We start from the raw sequence: 21,183 nt of genomic DNA, 5'->3' as shown, positions 1-21,183 counted from the left end.
GGAGTGTGATGATAAAGGATGGAGTGTTTTTCTTAAATTCCTATTTCTAAGGTGGGGGGTTGAGGGTACCAGAGATTGTCACCATTCTGTGTGATGTGGCAAAGCACACAACAGTGGTATATGCACAGCACAAGAGCATAAGCAATAGGGTCAGAGATGGTTTCATGAGACTTATGTACAGCCCTGGCTTGTAGGAGGGACAGAATTGTACCTCATGAAGGGTTTTATGACCAGAGGAAATAGCACCCTCAACATTACATTGGATCATGAGAGTGCTCTCTCTGAAACAACTTATTTTTTCAATTACAGCTTACATTCAATATTATTTTGTACTAGAGGCCCAGTGCATGAAATTTGTGCAGGGGAGGGAGTGACCCTCAGCCTGGCCTGCACCCTCTTGCAATCCAGGACCCCTTGGGGGATGTCCGACTGCCACCCTGTGGGATCAGGCCTAAACCAGCAGTCAGACATCCCTCTCACAATCTGGGAACACTGGCTGCTAACCACTCACCTGCCTGCCTGCCTGATCACCCCTAACCACCTCTGCCTTGGCCCCCGCTGCAGTGGCTTCATCTAGAAGGACTTTGGAATGACATCCGGAAGATGATTTGGCTTTCTAGTCTAATTAGCATATCACGCTTTTATTATTACAGATTAGCTTCAGGTACACAGCGTAGTGGTTAGACAATCCTTTTCAGTCCTCTCCCTCCTTTCACTCCCACCACCATCCCCTTGGCTCAAGTCTTCAGCGAGGACCCAAACTAGGTCAGGAGCCTAGCCCACCATCCACATCGCTGTCAGGGTCACTCTTTCAAGTTCTCGATCTGACCACATTGCTCCCTGTGCACATTGCTTGACCTCCCCCTTTTTAGCTAAAAAAAAATGTTCAAAATCTCCAAGATAACCTGTACAGATTTCCTCCAACTCCTGCCCCGCCTCATATTCTACTAAGCTTCCCCATCCAATACCTGAGCTATGCCATGTCTCGTGTGTGTGTGTGTGTGTGTGTGTGTGTGTGTGTGTGTGTGTCTGAGTCTGTGTATTTGTGAAAGTGTGTGTCTGTGAGTGTCTTTGAGTATGTGTGTGATTGTGTGTCTGTGTGTGTGTGTGTGTCTGTGAGTATGTGTATTTGTGAAAGTATGTGTGCCTCTATAAGTGTGTAAGTGTGTGTGTGTGTGTATGTGTGTGTGTCTGAGTGTGTGTGTTTGTGAAAGTGTATGTCTGTGAGTGTCTTTGAGTGTGTGTGTGTGTGTGTGTGTGTGTGTGTGTTTTGGGTCTCCTTGTCTTTTCCCTTTCATTCTCCCATGTAAAAATGCTTATTGTTAAGGCTCAACTTAAATCCTATATTCCACCATTTTTTAATTCTTTCCATACTTCAGTCACTCTGTGATAAATACTTTACGCCTGTGGTTTCCTATCTTCTTTAGTCACAAGGCACAGTAGGGAGTAGATTTTATAGTCACAAGCCAGAACACACCCACACAACAAAGCTCCGCAAACAAAACTTACCTTCCTGTACGTGATGCACTCTGATATTTTCTGTTCCACTGGAATTTTATTTTCTTTTGTGAGTGATTACCATGACCCACTAAATTGCTTCTGTGACCCACATTTTTTAAAATCACGGCTTCCCATCTGTTAATCCTGATGATACTTGATGCAGGAGCGGTTGTTAGCATTGTCTTCACTGTAGTGGAGGGAGAAGCACAGTCTGGCCAGAAGCATGCAGCTTAGCAAGACAAAGCCAGGGTCCGCCATCCACAGGCTTCTGGGCTCAGAGGCCTGGCTCTTCACCCGACAGCCTCTCACCTCCCTGGGAAGCCAGCTCCCCTTCACCTCCGGGTTTCCGGCACTGATGTTCACCCTTCCTTTGGCATGACCGTATCTCTTGCATCATTGTCAGACAGGGGCTTGTTTCTGAAGTGCAGAACCGCTATCAGTCATCATTGTGCCTTTGGAAAACCTGGTATTGTGCTGAAAGAGTGGATGTTCAGCGAATGTTGCATGGAACTAAAATGTTCGGGGTATGACCATGAGTCATCCAGTGAGGATTACGTTGTATCATGAAATTTCTACTTAATAAGGTGGGAATGTGTGTGGTCATTGTCAGGATGCTTTCTCTTTCACAGGGAGTTAGTAAAAATGTCTGTGCTCAGATCACTGGCATGGAAACCCGTCTTCCCTCGTTCTCAATGACCTCATGGTGGGCCTCGTTTTTCCTGTCATGACAAAGCTGGAAGGTAGGGAGATGCCACCAGCTGGCCTATGAAGCCATCATGCCTCGTCTACTCATGTGCAAAACTAGTCACTTGCTCATCAGAGCTTTGTCGAGGCCCTCTGAGTGGCAGGCATGCGCTGGCTCTCTGTACCCTGGTGATCAGCTAGATCTCACCGCAGCACTCAGCATCTGAGTGTGTCCTCCTACCGCCGGGAATAAACCAGACACGTTTCCTCGAGAGAAAGCTGCTTCTGAGCACCCTAGACCAGCTCTGGTTTATAAAACTCTCTGGAACATCACCTCAGTATTTCACAGCCAATTCTGATGGAAACGGTTCTAAATCGTCTTTAAATTTTTCACGGTGTAATTTACATCTATTTATTAGACTTTGGTTCCTTGAGGGAGTGGGGGAGATTGCTTGTCTTTTCTAACCCAGTCCTCTCGCCATGGTCTTTCTTCCCCCTTCAACTCATTCTCAGTGAACCGCGGCTCAGTCTTTCTGTGGGATCTGTACTTTCATTTTCTTTTTTATTGTTGTGGTGGGCATTCAGATTCACTGGGTGTCCAGGGAAACCTGCCAGGGGCTGTAATTGCTCAAAACGCAGGTGACATGCACTCTCAGGTTAAGAGAAAGCCTGGCCTTTCAAATCCTGAGCCCAATTTTGTACTTTATAGAGCAAAAGAAAAGAGAAATGAGCCCTGAAATCTCATTTGAAGCCCAGGCTCACAGACAGCCTGCCCAATTTTGCAGATAAATTGCCAATAAGCCTCTGGCTTTGTGATGGCACGCGCTCGGACCCGATGGCCGGTGTGTATCATCTGAATGTGCTCCTCCATCGCTGCTCCCTCCCCCGCCTCAAAGCCACAGAGGAAAGGCCCTGGGGGTCACCCCGCTTGGGAGGATTCCAGCTTTGAAAACACCATTTTCGTTTCGCCTGATGCAGACATGGGGCACTACTGAGGGGAACATTTTGACTTCAAATATTTTCCTATTAAGAATGAAAATAGCTAATTTTTTCCAATACGAACTGTTATGCCTATATTCTTTTTATTTCCAAGAATAGCCAGTCCCACTAATCTCTTTATTCCATGGGAGAGTTATATCATGATAAACTACGTCTTTTGGCGGAGTATATTGAATAGGCGATAGCAATCAAGTTAGATTAATAAAGTGTGTTTACAGAGAGATCCTGTGCATGGCAGAGAGAATGACAACAGAGACGGGACGGGGCAAGACTGTAGCAGACGGAGGGAATTTTGAGGAAAGAGCCAGGGACTGTGAGGCTCTTGGGACGTCAGTCTGGCTAGTCGGACATGCCCTTGACCTCAACCATAGCATGAGGAGAAGAGTTTCTTTCCCTCTTTTTCTGGATATCAACTTTAATTCACTTGCAATTAATATAACAATGATTTTTAGTTTGGAAGGCCAAAGGGTAACATATGTGATGTTTGGAAGGCTTTTTTAAATGTATCCAATAGTCATGAATTGGATGAAATAGCAACTACAGGGATCTCAGTGACATACACCCCAATTGCCTCGGATAAAACACATGTTTAATAGACTGCTTTTTTTGTAAGTGCCAGTCACCAGGAAGGTCTTTGTGCTATCCTGTTATCAGCTTGAAGAGATGAAAATAGTGAGATCCAATGGAAAGAAATCTAATCAAAATGCATTATACACAAGAATTTTTAAAACAGAACAAATCTTAAACTGACCCAGCTAACTTCCTGTTCTTAATGTAAGTCAGACCGTGTCTCTGCCACTAAAAAGAAAGATTTAGTGTGTTTTGAAAGTGCCATTTCCCAGTGGTGAAAAGAGCTACCCATTTTGTTTATTCTGCTTTGGGGAAGTTTAAAAAAAAAATCACTGCTGCAAACATTCTATCTACAAAATCAGAGCTTTCCAGTTTTGTGTGTGTGTGTGTGTGTGTGTGTGTATGTTTAACTGCATGCTGATCATTTGATGTAGAACTTTTTAAAGCACCATAGTTCTTTGGCAGAATTGGTTTTTTTTATTAAAACGGTAATTGCATTTTTAAGTGGAATTTTTTTAGTATCCATCAGACACACTGAGTAATTTGATGTGAGCAGTCTGCTCACTACCCCTTTTTTGTAGCATTCAAATAATTTCTAGGTCATTATTAAAGTCACTGAATACAACAGACATTCCCTCCAGTTAATAATCAGTGGGTCCCCACTCTGCAAGGCTCTGGCCCTGGGGGTGCATGGAGGGAGGGTGAGGCAGGACCCCCTTTGGGGGGCGTGGACTCTGTCCAGCAGGGTGGTGGGAGGAGCATGCAAGACCGAGCTCCAACGTGGAACAAACATCAGGTCCTAAGAGACACAAGCAAAGGGCAGACAGGGCACCTGATGGAGGGATTACAGGGGCCGCCAAGGCTTATAAATTCATCCACTGAGCTCAGTAGTGTAAGGCAGTGGTCGGCAAACTGTGGCTCTCGAGTCACACGCGGCTCTTTGGCCCCTTGAGTGTGGCTCTTCCACAAAATACCACGGCCTGGGTGAGTCTACTTTGAAGAAGTGGCATTAGAAAGAAGTTTAAGTTTAAAAAATTTGGCTCTCCAAGGAAATTTCAATTGTTGTACTGTTGGTATTTGGCGCTGTTGACTAATGAGTGTGCCGACCACTGGTGTGAGGGATTTAGAAATGAACGTAGCAATTATTGGGGAAACATCCAGGTTTACAGAAATTACTGAAGAGCCATTGAAGTCCCTCATGGTGGCTACTGTTATCTTATTTTTCTGGTTTGGACATGAAAGGAGAAAGATTATACCAAAATCATGAGGCAGAATAATGCTGGAGTAAAGGCAGGTCTAGGAGACGCTGGTCCCAGGTCTTCATGGGGTGACACTGAAGCTCAAGGACCTTCTGGCCACCTTCCCATCCTTTTGAGGAGGACACTGTAAGATATCCATGCCTCCACCCCAGGCCTGAAGCAAAGGTCCAGAAAGGCTGGACACGAGTGTGAGCTGCCCATGTGGGTATTGCTACATTCACACCATTAGCTACACTTTCCACCCCGGTTCCACTTAAGGGAGGCAAATATGGCAGAAGGTTTATTAAGAAAAACTATACATATTTTTAAAAAATCAAATTCATGCGGTTTTCCTTTATTTTCCTAGGCATTTTGCCAGTAGTAATCCTGTCCTCAACTATGACAGGAATACTCTTGCAAAGGAAATTCCAATGGTTTTCTTTCCAAGTTTTAGCAGAAATGTGTCAGAACCCTACCTTGCCTCGTTTTCATGAATTCTCCTTCTGCCAGCCCCGGTCACTTCCTGCTCCTTTGGGACGGGAACTTGCCTTATAGTGTACACACTGGAATTGAACTCATTGAGTGCATATGCTTTCCAACTCAGCAACTACGTATGAGATTTCACTGTGACTAAGCCTGGCCCTAAGAGCTTTTGCATAAGTTTTCTTACCACCACCCGAGGTAGAGATCTGCATGGCAGACATGAATATGGCTGGACAGGTGCCCTGTGCCCCTGGCCACCGGTCATCAGCCACGGGTGCCCACACTCCCAATGGGGAACTGTTGGCATGATACCCAACAATGAAAACAATGAACTTGACATTTGTGAGCACAGTATGAGTCATACCTCAGTAGGCAGACTATAGAAATATCTTATATTTTATGTGGGTGTCTCAAACAGAATGCCAAGGTCTTCCCTCAAGAACACTATGGGTTGATCCTGTCATGTGACTTCAGCTCTGGAGAAAAATCTGCTCACCTTACTCCACAATCTCCGATGGACCAAGAAATAAATAACGCGGCTGCCACTGAGAACCATGTCCAAGGAGAGTGGTTAATTAATAAATGCGAAGTTAACTCTGGATGCTGATTGAATTAGTACTTTAAAAAATAAATACTTTTTAGATGAGGAAGAACAGACTTTGTCTCACGCAGCTAACAGGAATGTGTAATAGGCACAGGCTAATTGGCAACCCTAGTCCAAGATGCCCTATCTACTTCCTCATGCCAGGCAGAGAGCCGAGTTAAAAATGAGCCGTAGGGTAGAACTCCCCATCAAGAACCACAGCTATGCAAGTCATATGCCTGGCACCTAAGCTTTCTTAATGTTGGATGCTACTGGATTTCAATGGGTGGTGAACTAACACTTTAGTCTTCCTTTAAAACAAGTGTTTAGCCCAATCATATTTGATGCATTCTAGATTAATTCACAGTTTGGGCACAGTGAAATCTTCTAGAATGTCAATTCTAAAGATGATGAGCCTAGAAAGTTAAAGATCTCCTAGAAGAAAATTAAATATTTACGGTAGGTATTTACATATTAAAAAAAAGTGTCTTTCTCCCCTCCTCACATATGTCCTCTACCCTGTTTGATTCTCTAACCCCCAAGAAACGTTGTCTGTACCCTGCAATTCTCTATGTTGTGACTATGGAGAATCAAGTTATGCTTTGTTTCTCTTGACCCCTCCAAGCTCATTTAAGGCTTCACAGTCTTGGATGAGTCCACCTAGCTGAAGTGTCAGGAGAAATCTGGAAATAAAATTGACCTCTTTTCATTGAACGTTCCCAGTATTTGGAAAGGGTTGTCACACATTGAAATGCATGTAGAAATTAGCAAGTCAATTTAAATAGGATTAGATCCTTGTCTGGGGAAATTTGGTACCCAATAAAAGGAAACAGTTAATGAAATGTAAATATAATCCATGGTGTCATAGCTCGTACTAAAGTCCTGAGGAAACATTTCATAAGGAAGCTGTCTGCCTAGTCCCTCTTTCACGGAACCAGCATTCTGGACTGAGCATTAAGGAGAAAGATTTAATCAAACAGATAAGCTTTACTATCTGGAGTGAGCTTCTGATTAATTTTTCCCCATTTAGCTCTTCTTCCTCTTAAATGTTGCCACCTCTTGAACTTGTCCACAATGGTTGAATTATGCACCATTTATCAATAAGTGATGCTGGTTAGCGTAAGTACAAGGTCATTTGCAGTACACGCCTCCACTGGAGGCCTCTCATGCCCAGGAGCAGCCCTCTCTAGACAACCAGTCTTGCTCTCTTTTGCAGAATCCATGTGTAAGCACCCTTACTCCACCCAACGGGGAATGACAGCCAGTCCCAGCACAGCCTTCTCTGCTGCTGTGAGCAGGGCTGCGCCTAGCCTTTGACCTTCTCCCTTGTGAGTCCCCAATCTCTGTATCCTTCAAGCTGTCTGCATGGTTTCCTTGAAGTTCAAGCCCCCCTCCTACCCTTGAGTAATGAAAAAAAAAACCCTAAAAGGCAGCTAGAGAAAAGACACGTTAGATAGATGTACACATCCCTCAGCAAGAACATCCTGGTCCTGACTCAGCCTCTCATGAACTTGCTTTTACTATTTGTTAGACAGCACCAGGCAGTGTTGAGTGCTAACTGTTTTCTACCACCAAGGTAAAGCCCTTACACACTGTGCCCAAAGCCTGTGAATCTTCAGGGTCTTCAGTCTGGCTGGTGGTGGCAGGCACTGTCCCTGGCCCTGGATGAATGCTGGCTGCTGTGACCTCCAGTCCTTCCAGGTGGTTCTTTCCCGGCTTCGACAGCTCCTTACGCGCATGCATAGATCTGCTCAGCTGTGCACCAAGTGGGACTCTCTTCAGATCCCCAGAATTCTCTCTATGTGCAGCCCCCTTTCCCCAGTCCTCTGTCCCAGGAATCCAGCTCCCTCTCTGTCTCTCAGCTCTGTCTCTTCAACTCAGAGAAGCTGCCTGGCTCCCCCTAGGCTCCCTTCTCTGGGCCACGGCCTGGAAACTCGCACAGAAATGTAAAATCTCTGCAGTTGCACGCCTCACCTTGTGTGTTCACAGGTCCCTTCCCTATCCTTCAGTTCCTGGTGTGCAAAGCCTTTGAAACAGGTGCTTTTTGGTGGTTTCGGGTAGAAAACTGAACCTGGTTTTTGCTACTCCATCTCAGCTAAAAACAGATGTGTGGTCCATTTTCATCATTTAAATGGTTAATTTGCTCAACCCGTGGCTGTCAAAGTGGCTTCATAGAGAAATGTAGACTACAGGGAGACATAGCATAGACGTAGCAAACCCAGCCTTTGGAGAAGGATTAGAAGAGGGTTTGACTCTGATGATAGATAGCATGTAAATAGCCATTCTTTTGGGATATTCATTGTGCCTTTTGCATTCTTGAATGTGGGAACATTTGTGTCTCCTGTCACAGGTGATCAGCGAGTTCGAAGCCTCTCCTGACTCATTTTCCTACAGAATCCCAAATCTGAGCCGGAACCGTCAGTACAGCGTCTGGGTGGTGGCCGTGACCTCCGCCGGCAGGGGCAACAGCAGTGAAATCATCACGGTCGAGCCATTAGCAAAAGGTGTGCCACCGTAGTAAGGACTCGTTTGCCATTGTGATTGGGCTGTTTTTAAATTCTCTGTTCTAACTGAAATAACACTCACAATGCCAGAATATCACATGTTACCACATTTCAGCCCAAGAAATAGTGTTGGTGGTAGCTGGCCCTGGGCTTTTGGGGAAATCAGAAAAGCATCCTCCTAGAGGTGAGCACAGCTTTAAGGGTGAGTGGCCTTACCACTCAGGGTGCCTTTGGGAGAATTAGAAAAGGGATCGCACTCACCCTTTTGTGTAGTGAAAATCACCACAGAGCCGCCTCCCAAGGAAGTTCTATTTGCCCCCAAACCAGGTATCACACTTCTTAAATGAAAAGGTCTCCCTTTGGTCTCTAGAACTTGGAACCTTACAAACCTAAGAAAACCGTGTGCTCTTCTCACACTAATAGAATGCTATAAATAAAGACCTTGAGTACCAGTGGGAGGTTGGAGTCACCAAACAAAAAGTTCCTGTAGGTGAATATGCTTCTCTCTTTACCCTGAGATGTTATACTGGTTCTCAAAGGCACCGACATATAGGCACAGAATATTCTTAGTTTCCTCTGGTCATTGCTGCCATCCAGGGTTTAGGGTCCCCCTAAATTGCCACTCTTCATGAGTAAATGTATTTACATCTTAATCCCAGGCCAGCAGGAGGTGCCCCCTGACTTGAATATACCACATTGGTAATTTATTACTAACTAGAGGCCCAGTGCATGAAATTCGTGCATGAGAAGGGTCCCTCCCTAGCGGCTGCCAGGTTCTGGCCAGGGCACTTCCTTTCCCCCAGTCGCCTGCTGCCACTGCTACCACCACAGGCCTTACTTTCCCCAGGCCACCTGCTGCCACCACTGCCACCCCCTTTTGAACTCACAGTCAAGGGGACAATTTGCATATTAGGCTTTTATTAGGTTAGAGGTGCCTAGAGGGGAAAATAAACCTTTCAAGATCCAGTGTTACCTCCATGAGCACTTGTGCTCATAACTGTGAGCGCTAAGAAAGAAGCAGCATGAAGTAGCGAGGGGAAGGAACACAGTGGTGTCGCAGATAGGAAAGAAGCATATAGTTGGTAAGAAAAGTAATTAGTGGATTTTTTGTTGTTGTTGTTAGTTGTACTCTTTGGTCATGCTATCCAGCCAGCCTAACGCTTAGAAAACATTGGTTGTCCCTGGGCATAAGGACTGCTCTGTGGGATAAAAAAAAGGAACTGCAACATGGACATAGGAGTAGCAGTAGCTTTAGCTCTTCTCTACTTGGTGTGCCCAATGTTACATCTCCAGACATAGCCAGAACAGGCCTGGCTGATGCAGGAGGATGTGACATACTCAGAGGAGTCACACTAACAACTGGCCACTTCCAGAAGAGTAGGGCTTGTCTGGGGAGATGAAATACCATTTGGTAATTTGATAAATGGTTTTGAGTTTCTGTTGCATGTTGGGGGTACTATGCTGGGGATACAGGGTGCCTGACTGTGGAATCAGCATCCCGGGGGGGGGGGGGGGGGGTTCAGAGGCTCAGCGTAATAACACAGTCAGTGCAGCGCAGATATTTCTGGACAGGTGGCTCTCCTGGGTGGCTCGTTCCATGTAGTGATTCAGGGATCCAGGCTTCTTCCATAGCAGGATTTGAAGTCTCTGGGTCCTTCACTTCCAGGCTTGGAGATAGAGAAAGAGAAAGCATGAGGCTGGAGCAAGGATTTCACGGGCTAGATGTGGCCGGGCTAAGCTTCTGGGAGGGAGTGTCCCAGCAAGTGGTGTCCCAGGGCACAGCAAAGGATGGGCACTGGCTTTGCCTCTAGAAGGCAGGGATCTTGGTGTCTCTTTTGACTTTTGTGTCACATTCAAAAAGGTGGTGCAGGAGCCCTGGCTGTGCTGCCCTCCAGTCTGCAAGGAGTCCCCTGCTGCCACCTGTCCACCCCGGGTTTTCCTCTCCACCTCTGGGCCCTCCTGCCACTTGGGAATGGCACCCTATGCCAGCAGCCCTGACAGAAATCCTGTTGGAGCCTCATCATCACTGTCCTAAGCAAAGGGTTATTCTCTAAAGCTGAAAGTGTGCGTTGTCCTTAAGGCCATGCCAAAGACCAAGCGGATATAATAACGCCAGGAAAGGGCCAGGAAATTGATCAATAGGAATTGTTCCTGTTTTACTTCTTCCCGTCCCTTGGAGCTTTATGCTTTTGTATCGCCTGTTCTCTCCGATATTAAATGTATCTTTTAATGTGCAGTTTGGGTGTTGAGATAAATTGCTTAATAAAGTGTTTTGGAACATAATTGGACTCATAGAAAACACAGCTTGGATGGAGCTGCTGGGCTTACGAAGCCCCAAACAATTGATGTGTGCTCCTCATGTTTAGTCACTAGAAGGGGGAAGTGCCGCAGTGGGGATTTTCGGCTGTTTGTGTGTTCTCACAGCGAAAACCCCATCTTCATGCTCAGGTGCCAGAGAATGGCGTGGGCAGGGGTGCTCACGGGCAGGGCTGCAGGCCCCTTCTTGGGGTGCTGCTGTGTGGGGAAAGTCACCTTGACCTCTGTGTAGAAGCACGTTAACCAGCTTCTTCTCTGTTTGGCCTGTAGCTCCTGCCCGAATCCTGACCTTCAGTGGCACGGTTACGACCCCGTGGATGAAAGACATCGCCTTGCCGTGCAAAGCTGTGGGGGACCCTGTGCCTGCGGTGAAGTGGATGAAAGACAGGTAACCAGTAACCCGATGTGTGCCCTCAGCCGAGCTCTAAGACACTGCCCCGGAGACCCTGAGCTGGGCCAGTGAGAGCTGCAAAGCCTACCCACTCTTTCCAGACAGAGAGGATGGGGTGGGGGAGGGACCTCAGCTCTAGCACTAAAAGGAACTGATCTGCTATGTAAATCCTCCCTAAATCCAGGGCCTTTAAGTTCATAAAAGAAGGATTATAAGGAAAATAGTGTGACCAACCCAGTATCCTCTGTGGACATGTTCTGTACCTCCTCATGTAAATTTCTCATATAAACGAGATGAATACGCCCAAGGTTATGTAAGACTTAGCACTAATCTCTTCACCTTCCAAGATAATGGGCCCACTAACCCTAACTTAACGCTCTGAAAAGTGACTGTAAGAAAGAAGGACTTTGCTAATGCAAAGTCTGGTTTCATTCCCAAAAGTAATTATTAAAAGAGCAGCAGTGAAGACGGGGAGAGAATGGGTGAGATGTATTGTGTCCGTGTAACTTTTTAAAGTGTTCCATCTCTGTTCAGAGGGGAAAAAATAGGACTTAAAGGATTGAGAATTCACTAGAGAGCATAAAGATTTGATACAAAATGAATTCAGAGGAGTAGCTATTTTCAAATAGAAGCACTCAAAAGACATCAACTATTGAAATAATGGTCTTGGGCCCAGCGACCACTTTTCTCATCTCTTTTAAAGTCAGTTCGGACATAAGCTCCCAAGGTCAGAAGGCATTCTCCCTGAGGTGACCCCACATGGCTGGACAAGCACCACCGTGACCTTGGGAATGATGATGCTAGGGTCAACTTGTCACCCTGTTACATACCACTGTCCATTTTAATGTCAAAATAATGAACAGCTGTAACTTTAAGTGAATCCAGAAGAGATCCCAAAATCCAGTTGCTCAGAGTTTGGCTTGGCCAAATGGCACTTGTCCCCACAGAAGGAATCCCCAGAAAGAGGCAGTCACAGGTGCCTATGTGATGGAGGACATGGCAGGCAGAGACATGTGTGAGGAGCCTGATCCAGACCCTGGACAGGGACTCACGTCTGCATAGCATTTTTTTTTAAATATATTTTATTGATTTTACACAGAGAGGAATTGAGAGATATAGAGAGTTAGAAACGTCTATGAGAGAGAAACATCGACCAGCTGCCTCTTGCACACCCCCCACTGGGGATGTGCCCGCAACCAAGGTACGTGCCCTTGACCGGAATCGAACCCGGGACCTTTCAGTCCGCAGGCCGACGCTCTACCACTGAGCCAAACCGGTTTCGGCTGCATAGCATTTTTGACAAAGAATACTACTTGGCTGATTGTTGTCATGATAGAATCGTAGTTTAGTTCCCATGAATCCCAATGCATTGCCTGCTCCAAAGAGAGTCGTTATGCTCTTCCCCAACTTCAGCTAACCTGGATTGTAATTTCTTTAATCTGTGCCTTTTTCTTCCTGTGAGGCAGTAACGGGACGCCCAGCCTGGTGACGATTGATGGGCGGAGGAGCGTGTTCAGCAACGGGAGCTTTGTCATCCGCACGGTGAAGGCGGAGGACTCCGGCTACTACAGCTGCATCGCCAACAACAACTGGGGCTCCGATGAGATCATTCTAAACCTGCAAGTACAAGGTACAGAATGGTGGGGCTCTTTGTAACGATATTGGCTATGTGCATGCCTAGAGGCAGAAGCAAGTGGAGCACATTTAAAAATCAGCCTTGAGAAAAAGCTCATTGCTTGTTTTCGTGCTGCAAAAAGTACATATGTTCATTCTGGAAAATATAATGAAACAAGTCAAAGACAATAGAAAGCATTCATGATTCCAGAGGTAACACTGGCTCCATTTTTTGCATATAGAGAGCAAGTCTATTCCTTCATGTGAGCTATTCACGTGAGCATCGCTGACAAAGCCCTTCTCCATAACTTCCATGAATCGCGTGGTTAACTCAGCAGATGTAGAAGTGTAACCCAGAAAACACAAAAAATAAGTCTGAACTGAGGCCCTTGAAGTCTGCTGATTAACGCAATTCTTAGATGCAATGTGTAAAAAAAACACTAAATTCTGTATAGCTGCAATATTTAATAGTGTATTTAATAGAACATGTGGAATTTTTCTTAGCATACATAAAAGTACACAATAAGCTTAAGATTGTAAATTAAAATCAAGTGTAAAATCCCAAAAGGCCATTAACTGGGTTCCTATTTGGAGGCCCCTGATTTTTATGGGAAAAGAAATCTTCGGATTTAAGTATTGTCACATTTAATAATCACGGCAAGTAAAAATAAAATTGATATTGTCCTCAGCAGAAGGAAAGGGAAGAAGAACTAGAGATTTAAAAACTAATGCAAAGTGGATATGAACTTTTGACTTGAAGTCAGGAGAACTCCAAAACATTTTAGAAGATGGACACTATATTGTGACTTGAAAGAGATGGGTCTGTTATCCATGCCTTTGGGTACACATGTCTGTCCTCAGAAGTAAAGAGATATTTTATGGGAAGCTTTCACTATAATTTGAATAATCTGATTCTGAATGTCTCTGGTGTTTTTATCCTCAGAGCTAATCCAAAATAATATCAAAGCCCATTGGTTAGAAGTATGTAGTATTCAAACCTGTTATAAGCATTGAAAATCAGGTGCTGCCACTCAATGGCACACCTTGGATTTTTGAGGGGTGTGTGTGTGTGTGTGTGTGTGTGTGTGTGTTTGTGTTTGTGCATGCGTGTGTGTGTTGTGTCTTGAGGGAATAGCTACAAAAAGTGGAAAATTTTATAGTTCTTTCCCCACAAGCCATTCTTGTCCTTCCTCTTTCGCATCACTGAGAACAGAACAGCTAAGTGGATGCCACTTATCTTTCTCACTTGAATCGTGGTTGAAATACAGGGTAAAATACTGCATGAATCCGCAGTAACTTTAGAGAAGATTTCAATTAGTGATGAGCAAGTCAGAAATTCAAGGAATCGGTGAGGAAATGAGTTAGATATAAATCCAAGTAGAAATGTCGTTGCATTTCCTTTAAATAATAGATTCACTCTACTCTATCTCTTTAGCCCAGGATATCAACTAAACAGACATCTTGACAGAAGTGAATTGCATATTTTGGCAACCTTGAACACTTCTTTAATGAATGGCTGATAGACATGACTTGGTAAATGACTATTCAGGAAGATTAAAGATGTGAGAAACTAATTCTTGTTTTCTAACAACTGTTTCCTCTCCAGTGCCACCAGATCAGCCTCGGCTTACAGTGTCCAAAACCACATCTTCTTCCATCACCCTCTCCTGGCTCCCTGGGGACAATGGGGGCAGCTCTATCAGAGGTAAAAAGGAATAGGTTGTCCACAATCATTGATTAATTGTCATTATCCACAGGCTATAAAGTGACACATCCTCAGCCAATAACCTTATGTTTATTCCTGCCAAAAATACATCCTATGATTAATTCTTCCATCACCTCAACAAGAAACCACATCTACTGCTATGGTATTTGTTGAAATGCATCGTTCACCCAAAGAATCCCATTCGCAAAATCATCGTTGTGTCTCCAGTCTGAGTGGAAGAGTAACAAATGCAGAATAGAAAGCAAAATCAAATGTGCTAACCTTCCCCATGAGATTCTACATACCAGTTCTTCCTTGTGTTGTCAACACTATATCATTCATTCATTCATTCATGTAATAATCATTCATTCAAGTAACCACAGTTACTCTTCTTGTATAGTAATAAATGTTGGAGAACTTAGAGTTTAGATAGAAAATGGTTGATCTGTCCATAGCTTTTGCAATGAGTGCATAGTAGAATGGAATAAAGGGGGTTTATAATGATGGAATGAGATAGTGTGGTAGTTCTAGCATCAGTGGAGTTGGGAAAACATCATTCTGAGCAAGTTGTAGACCGAGGAAAGGGAGTCGTTCCAGCTGAAGAGCCCACAGATGCACAGGCATGAGGGCTGAGTGACTGACCAAAGAGGACCTCGGGCGGGTGAGAGAGGACGGAAGGCTAAGATTTCCAAAGGCAGAGGATATTCTCTCTCTGAGGAAGGAGGAAGGGTGAGAAGTCAACTGGAAATACAGGAGCCTTTTGGGTGAAGCCAGTGGGCATCGAAGTCTGCTCCCAGCTCCTTTCAGCACATGAGCTGGTTGCCACATCCCTTCCCAGCTTTGCACTCAGGCTGCAGCCAGGCTAGGCATTTACACACCACACAAATGAAAATGCTACCAAACAGGACTCCTTTATTTCTCCTCAAGAGCAGGTTGTTAAGCACTTATTAGCACTCCTCTGGCTGAAGGGGAGGATCTTCCCTTTTTTTAGGAAAGAAAGAGGTGAGATTATTATTTAAAAATAGTTGGCTGATTAGGGGTGAGGATCATTTGTGGGCTTGAGGAGTGTGGGTAAGATTTGTAGCAGCTGCCGTGTGAATGCACAGAGAGTCATTAATAGATGAACAAAGTCACTGCCAAGTGGGAGGGAGGCCTCAGCTGCAGCTAAACAGCACAAATTGTAGTGGTCACAGTTATCACAGTGCAATGACTTCCTCAAGTGACTCTGGACAGCTGGAGGGCAAAGCAGATTCACAGGTGAACAGAACTGGTGACTAGTGAGATAGGTGCAGCAGGAAGTCAGAAGATGAGTGAAAACAGCCTCCTTATGAACATGGTCTACCGGAGGTTCTAGGCTGGTTAGAGGACTTTTTGTGGAGGAAAATGGGGCACTGAGGGAAGAGTTCAAGGGGCCCTAGTGCTCTCGGCTAAAATGAAATGAAAGAAAGGGAAGAAAATGAAGGGTTGGTCCTGAAGGTGGTAGAGCATGGGAGAGGGAATACAAGGAGTGGGAGTATAGGAAGTGTCAGAGCAGAATGGCTTAGAGATGAAGCTAGTTTTAGTAATGAAGAGTTTCCAAGAAAAGGCCACCAGGAATCCCCCAAACACAGTGGTGGCCAAAGCCATTAGCATGGTGTTCCCATCACCAAAGGTTAGAAGAGCTTTCTGGAAGAGGTGAAGATGGAAGAGCTTAGAAGGGAAGTCCAATACCCAGGATGTGCAGGGCACCAAGGAGGCTGTTTGGACAGAGCTGGAGCGGAAGTCAGGATATGACAGTGGAAGCAGGGAGCACACAAATCCATCAGGCACCTGACTTGTTCAGATTTTTCAGGCATCAAAGGAGCTTCAAGGAGTGCAGATCAGGGACACAGAAGAAAAAATGAGGCTCGGGAGAGAGGACGAACCCCAAGGCTGCGAAGGGCATGAGGGAAGGCGAGGAGGAAGGAGAAGGGAAGATACTGACCATGATCTAGGAAGGAGGAGTCAGAGATGGTGATCTCCATGTGGCAAGTGTGGACAAACAATGATGCTGCCAGTGTGAGTTTAGGAGGCTCTGTAATGTGGAAGTGAGAAGCACTTTGCCAGTGTTAAAAATGGCATTCATGGGCAAGAGGGAAGATACGAGTCCCTGGGTATTAGGACACCATGCACGGGCATAGAGGCTAGGCTCTGGTTGCCTGGGTGTGAACATTTAGGAGACAGGGGACAGGGCAGACAGGATATGTTCACCCCAGGAAGGTGGTTGGGGTAACAGGGATGAAGGTCATACCAAGGAGGAACAGCTCAGTGACCACAGGGGCACGGAGCGTGAGCTTTAGACTCTGACATTGGGGTTTGAATCTATCAGATGCCAGGGTGGTCATCTAACCTCTCGGGACCTCAGAGTGTTCATCTGGACCTTAGAGGGAATAATCACGGCTTCGTAGGTTCCCTGGGGTAATGTCAGCCACTGGCTGAGAACGACGCTTGGTGCATAGTGAGAGCTCGAAGAATGGACAGTTGTCATTATCTGTAGCAGAAGTATAGGTGCATAAAGTGCATGTGAAGTATCGGAGGGGATTTTCAAACCAAGGAGAAGCAAGGTTCCCATTGCAACGCTGAGAGGGCTGCAGGGTTCGGAGCCGATTCTCTGCTGTGAATGAGTAGAGAGTGGTTGAGGGGGTTCCTACCACCATTGGTAATATATCCCTTTTTTAGAGATTAGGTCTCTTAAAAACAGCTCAGCTTCAGACCGTGCCCAAGGACCTGGCGCGTGTGCTCTGAAGGCAGCTGTTTAGGGATTGAGTGTCCATTTCCCTCTGCCCAGTACCCCTCCTAAAAGGGAACAGACAGAAAGTGATTTTATTCTCACCACACCACCCACAATGTCAACATAGTAATGCCAGGTGTGGCCTAAATCCCTCACTAACCATTATGTCACCATGCACTTCTCAGGCCTGGGTTAACTTTCCTGGGACTAGAAGAGACCCAGTGTTCTCCCAAGATATGAGTGTTCTGAGAACTCCTGTCAAAATGCAAACATCAGCCCTAGCCAGTTTGGTTCCTTAGATAGAGCATTGGCCTGCAGACTGAAGGGTCCCGAGTTCAATTCCAGTCAAGGGCACATGCCTGGGTTGTGGGCTCGATTCCCAGTAGGGAGCATGCAGGAGGCAACTAATCAATGATTCTCTCTCATCATTGATGTTTCTATCTCTTTCTCCCTCTTCCTTTCTCTCTGAAATCAATAAAAATATATTTTTTTTAAAAAGAATACATTTTTAAAAATTTTGCAAACAAAAGCCAACTGCTGGTAGAAACAAATAACGCTCTTTTGAATGCATTTCTTGTCTTCTGAAGGCTACATATTGCAATACTCGGAGGATAACAGTGAGCAGTGGGGAAGTTTTCCCATCAGCCCAAGCGAACGTTCTTATCGCCTGGAAAACCTGAAATGCGGTACTTGGTACAAGTTCACGCTCACCGCACAAAATGGAGTGGGCCCCGGACGCATAAGTGAAATCATAGAAGCGAAAACATTAGGGAAAGGTACGTCTGCCTTCTTCTTATTTCTGGAGTTCCTTTGTTTCCCAGGTGGAAGGGGACATTGGAATCACAAATGCATCATATATCAATATTTGCATGTTTGTTTGTGTGTTTAAACTCTGTTATTCCCAATATGGGTTTGACTGTGTTACAGAGTAATGAGAGGGATGGTTCATCCTTATGGTGTATTCTGGTTCTTTTCTTTTTTTTAATATCTCATTTGCAGCTAAAAGCAGTGTCATTTGAAAATCAAGGGCTTTTGTGCCAACATAAAGTGTCCGTGAAATATGACATTTGCTCTTTGACCTTCTAATGTGACCCTCTTCCTTTATCACCAAGACCCCCTCTGTTTGTAACTTTCATGTCTCCTCAAAGACCCCGCTCTTCAGGTGGGAAGTAACTGGAGTAGATTGTTAACCTTTAATGTGAGCTGGGGGTTTTTAATCTGAAACATGGACCTTTGAGGAGATGAATGCCAAGGGAAACTGAATATTTTGGTGAAATTTGCAGTCCTGGGGCCCCCGGAAGGGAGAGGGCCATGCTGTAAGTGAGGGTAAGTGAGGAGGTAAAGAGGGGGTCTTTGCAGGTTTCCCTGGCACTGGGTTTGAACCAGTGTGGTGGGCTGGATGGCAGGGGAGCAAGAATTGAGAAGGTAGAGATATTCTTGGGCACCTGAGTTTCAGATAACCTGGTTCACATGATGAGGGATAGATTTATGCAGAAATGCCATGAGGTTTGTGGGCTCCAGCATAAAGCATTAGGATAGTGAGGGATCCCTGTTGGTATTTCCCAAATCCAACCCTTCTCTGGAGTCAGGTCACCCCCGGACACAGGTGAGCCCACTGCAGAATGTCCTTGGGAACCACTCTTGGACACGCATAAGTGAAAATAGCATTGTTCTTCAGGGAACCAGAAGATACAGGAAAATGGCCTTTACCCACACAGCCCTCCCTCTCACACCTCGGTCATTATAGAAGCATACGGCCCACTGGGCCATAAGGACCCTCTCAATGGTGGTCCATTCACAGACAGCAAGCCCTACTTGTCCTGAGCTCCCTGCCTCGGTGGAGAAAGGAGCCTGAGGGGGACATGACACCTTGGGCAGCTCTCATTCACTGTCCCATGAGCTGACCCCGTTGTGCCTCCTCCCACAGAACCCCAGTTCTCCAAGGAGCAAGAGCTCTTTGCCAGCATCAACACCACACGCGTGAGGCTGAACCTCATCGGCTGGAATGACGGCGGCTGCCCCATCACCTCCTTCACGCTCGAGTACAGACCCTTTGGGACCACGGTCTGGACCACAGCTCAGCGGACCTCTCTCTCCAAGTCCTACATTCTGTACGACCTGCAGGAAGCCACGTGGTACGAGCTGCAGATGAGGGTGTGCAACAGCGCAGGCTGCGCGGAGAAGCAGGCCAACTTCGCCACGCTCAACTACGACGGCAGTAAGCTGGTTCTCCGGCCCTCCTGTCTGTGTCTCGGGACATGTCACGCGCTCACTGTCTCTTTCCCATCCGACATTCATCCTTGGCACAGAGGGACCCCTGCCCACAGACCCCATTAGCCTCTGAGGCCCCTCCCTCCAGGGCTCCTGAGCTCCTTGTACCCACATGACCAGGGCTGTCATCCAGAAAGAAGGGACGAGGGCCAAGGGGACTGTCCTGAGGGAGTCTTGGTGTAGGAGGATGCTCTTCGGGTTGAAGGACTCTTCCCACGTGGTCCTGTCCCTTGTCTGTGACTGTGCGCTAACATTGCTTTTGTTGTCTCCCGCCCCTTCCACGCCCCATCCCAGCCCACATACAACTTTCTGTTTGCTCTCATTAAGCCCTTAAACTGCATGTGCAAAACCAGTTTTCATGATAAACAAGCTTGTGTTAGTCACTGAGCCAGAAATAGAGACACTGATGGGAATAGAATTATGTCTACAGGATGCTATATATGTATATATACACATACATATACAGACACACACATACATATACAAACACACACACACACACACACACACACACACACAGAGGAAGTTTGCATGAGCTTTTTGAAAACCAGGTGAGGTATCTTGTGACGAAAGTAAATGATGTGTAGTTAGCCTTGATTTCTGCAACTCCTAGTCAAGAGCCATTGATTGGTATTTGAACAAGGGTCCAACCCAGTGAAGCTGGAAGGCGGGGGCATTGAGGGCCTGTGTCTGGGGAGCCTTAGAAAGCCCCAGGAGCAGCACATTGATGCTGCTTCCAGCAGCCTGGCAGTGACGCCCCTCAGGGAGCTGTGTGCCTGAATTAGGGCTTTCATCACAAGACAAAACCATCTGTGGTGTGTCAGAATGTTTGGTCTAGATCCTCAGCGCCTTCTGTCCAGTCTGCATGGATCAGAGCAGACCGCGGTGGTGGGTGACTTAGCCTGGAAAATTTGAGCCTGAGCAAGTACCCCACGCAGGTACTTACCACAAGGCAAGCAAAGGGGCTTTTCCTCCTCTGCTCTGTGCACTTGGGACCTTGTTTAATTAAAGCTCTGTACCTGCCATGGTACCGATCATCCTGTCCTACAAAAAGAAGGTCCATTAACCCGAGGACCCCTCAGAAACAATCCAAGGACATGAATGAGGTGAAGTGGCCTGGGACCTTCCTTTGGATGTCTTGTCTTGGATTGTTCTGGATGACGGCCTAGGGCTACGTCTCCAGCATTCCAGGCCCGGAGCCAATGGATGTAGGAAGGACCTTGGGTGGCAGCTGTCTGGTATTGGCCGCACCAGCCTGGGCTTACCACAGCCTTGGGACAGCCTGCCCAGCTCCTGGACAGTATCTTCTTCCTCCTGGCTGATGTTCTTTTGGCTTTCCAGCCCTCGGTGACATGCGACATCATTCAAAGCTGTCCCCATCACACGGGCAAAGTAGCACTTCCCACATGCTTCCCGTCCATCACAGAATAATTCTTTGGTTTACAAAATGAATGACTTTGACACTTACGAACAAATTCCTTAGTATTTGAGGCTTCCCCTAAGTCCTTTGCTAGCAGGTACCCATGTAGGTCACAAGTAGATGTCTCACTTTCAATTATTGACTTTCAGTAATTGG

The 21,183-nt window shown here is 46.1% G+C and overlaps 1 protein-coding gene across 1 annotated transcript in view; it reads left to right on the top strand.

Moving 5' to 3' along the window:
• The window catches only part of DSCAM (DS cell adhesion molecule), a 392,588-nt gene that overhangs the window by 331,390 nt on the left and 40,015 nt on the right, over positions 1-21,183 (top strand). The window contains exons 21-26 of the mRNA XM_084873582.1: positions 8,408-8,561; positions 11,148-11,265; positions 12,735-12,898; positions 14,489-14,587; positions 17,924-18,112; positions 19,264-19,554. Coding sequence (XP_084729708.1) covers positions 8,408-8,561; positions 11,148-11,265; positions 12,735-12,898; positions 14,489-14,587; positions 17,924-18,112; positions 19,264-19,554 — 1,015 coding nt within the window. The remainder of the gene's footprint in view (positions 1-8,407; positions 8,562-11,147; positions 11,266-12,734; positions 12,899-14,488; positions 14,588-17,923; positions 18,113-19,263; positions 19,555-21,183) is intronic.

The sequence above is a fragment of the Pipistrellus hanaki genome (genome assembly GCF_964339955.1).
Source record: "Pipistrellus hanaki genome assembly, chromosome: 2".
Lineage (NCBI taxonomy): Eukaryota > Metazoa > Chordata > Mammalia > Chiroptera > Vespertilionidae > Pipistrellus > Pipistrellus hanaki.
Note: the sequence above shows the minus strand (reverse complement) of the source record. Positions and strands in the feature narration are given on the sequence as shown.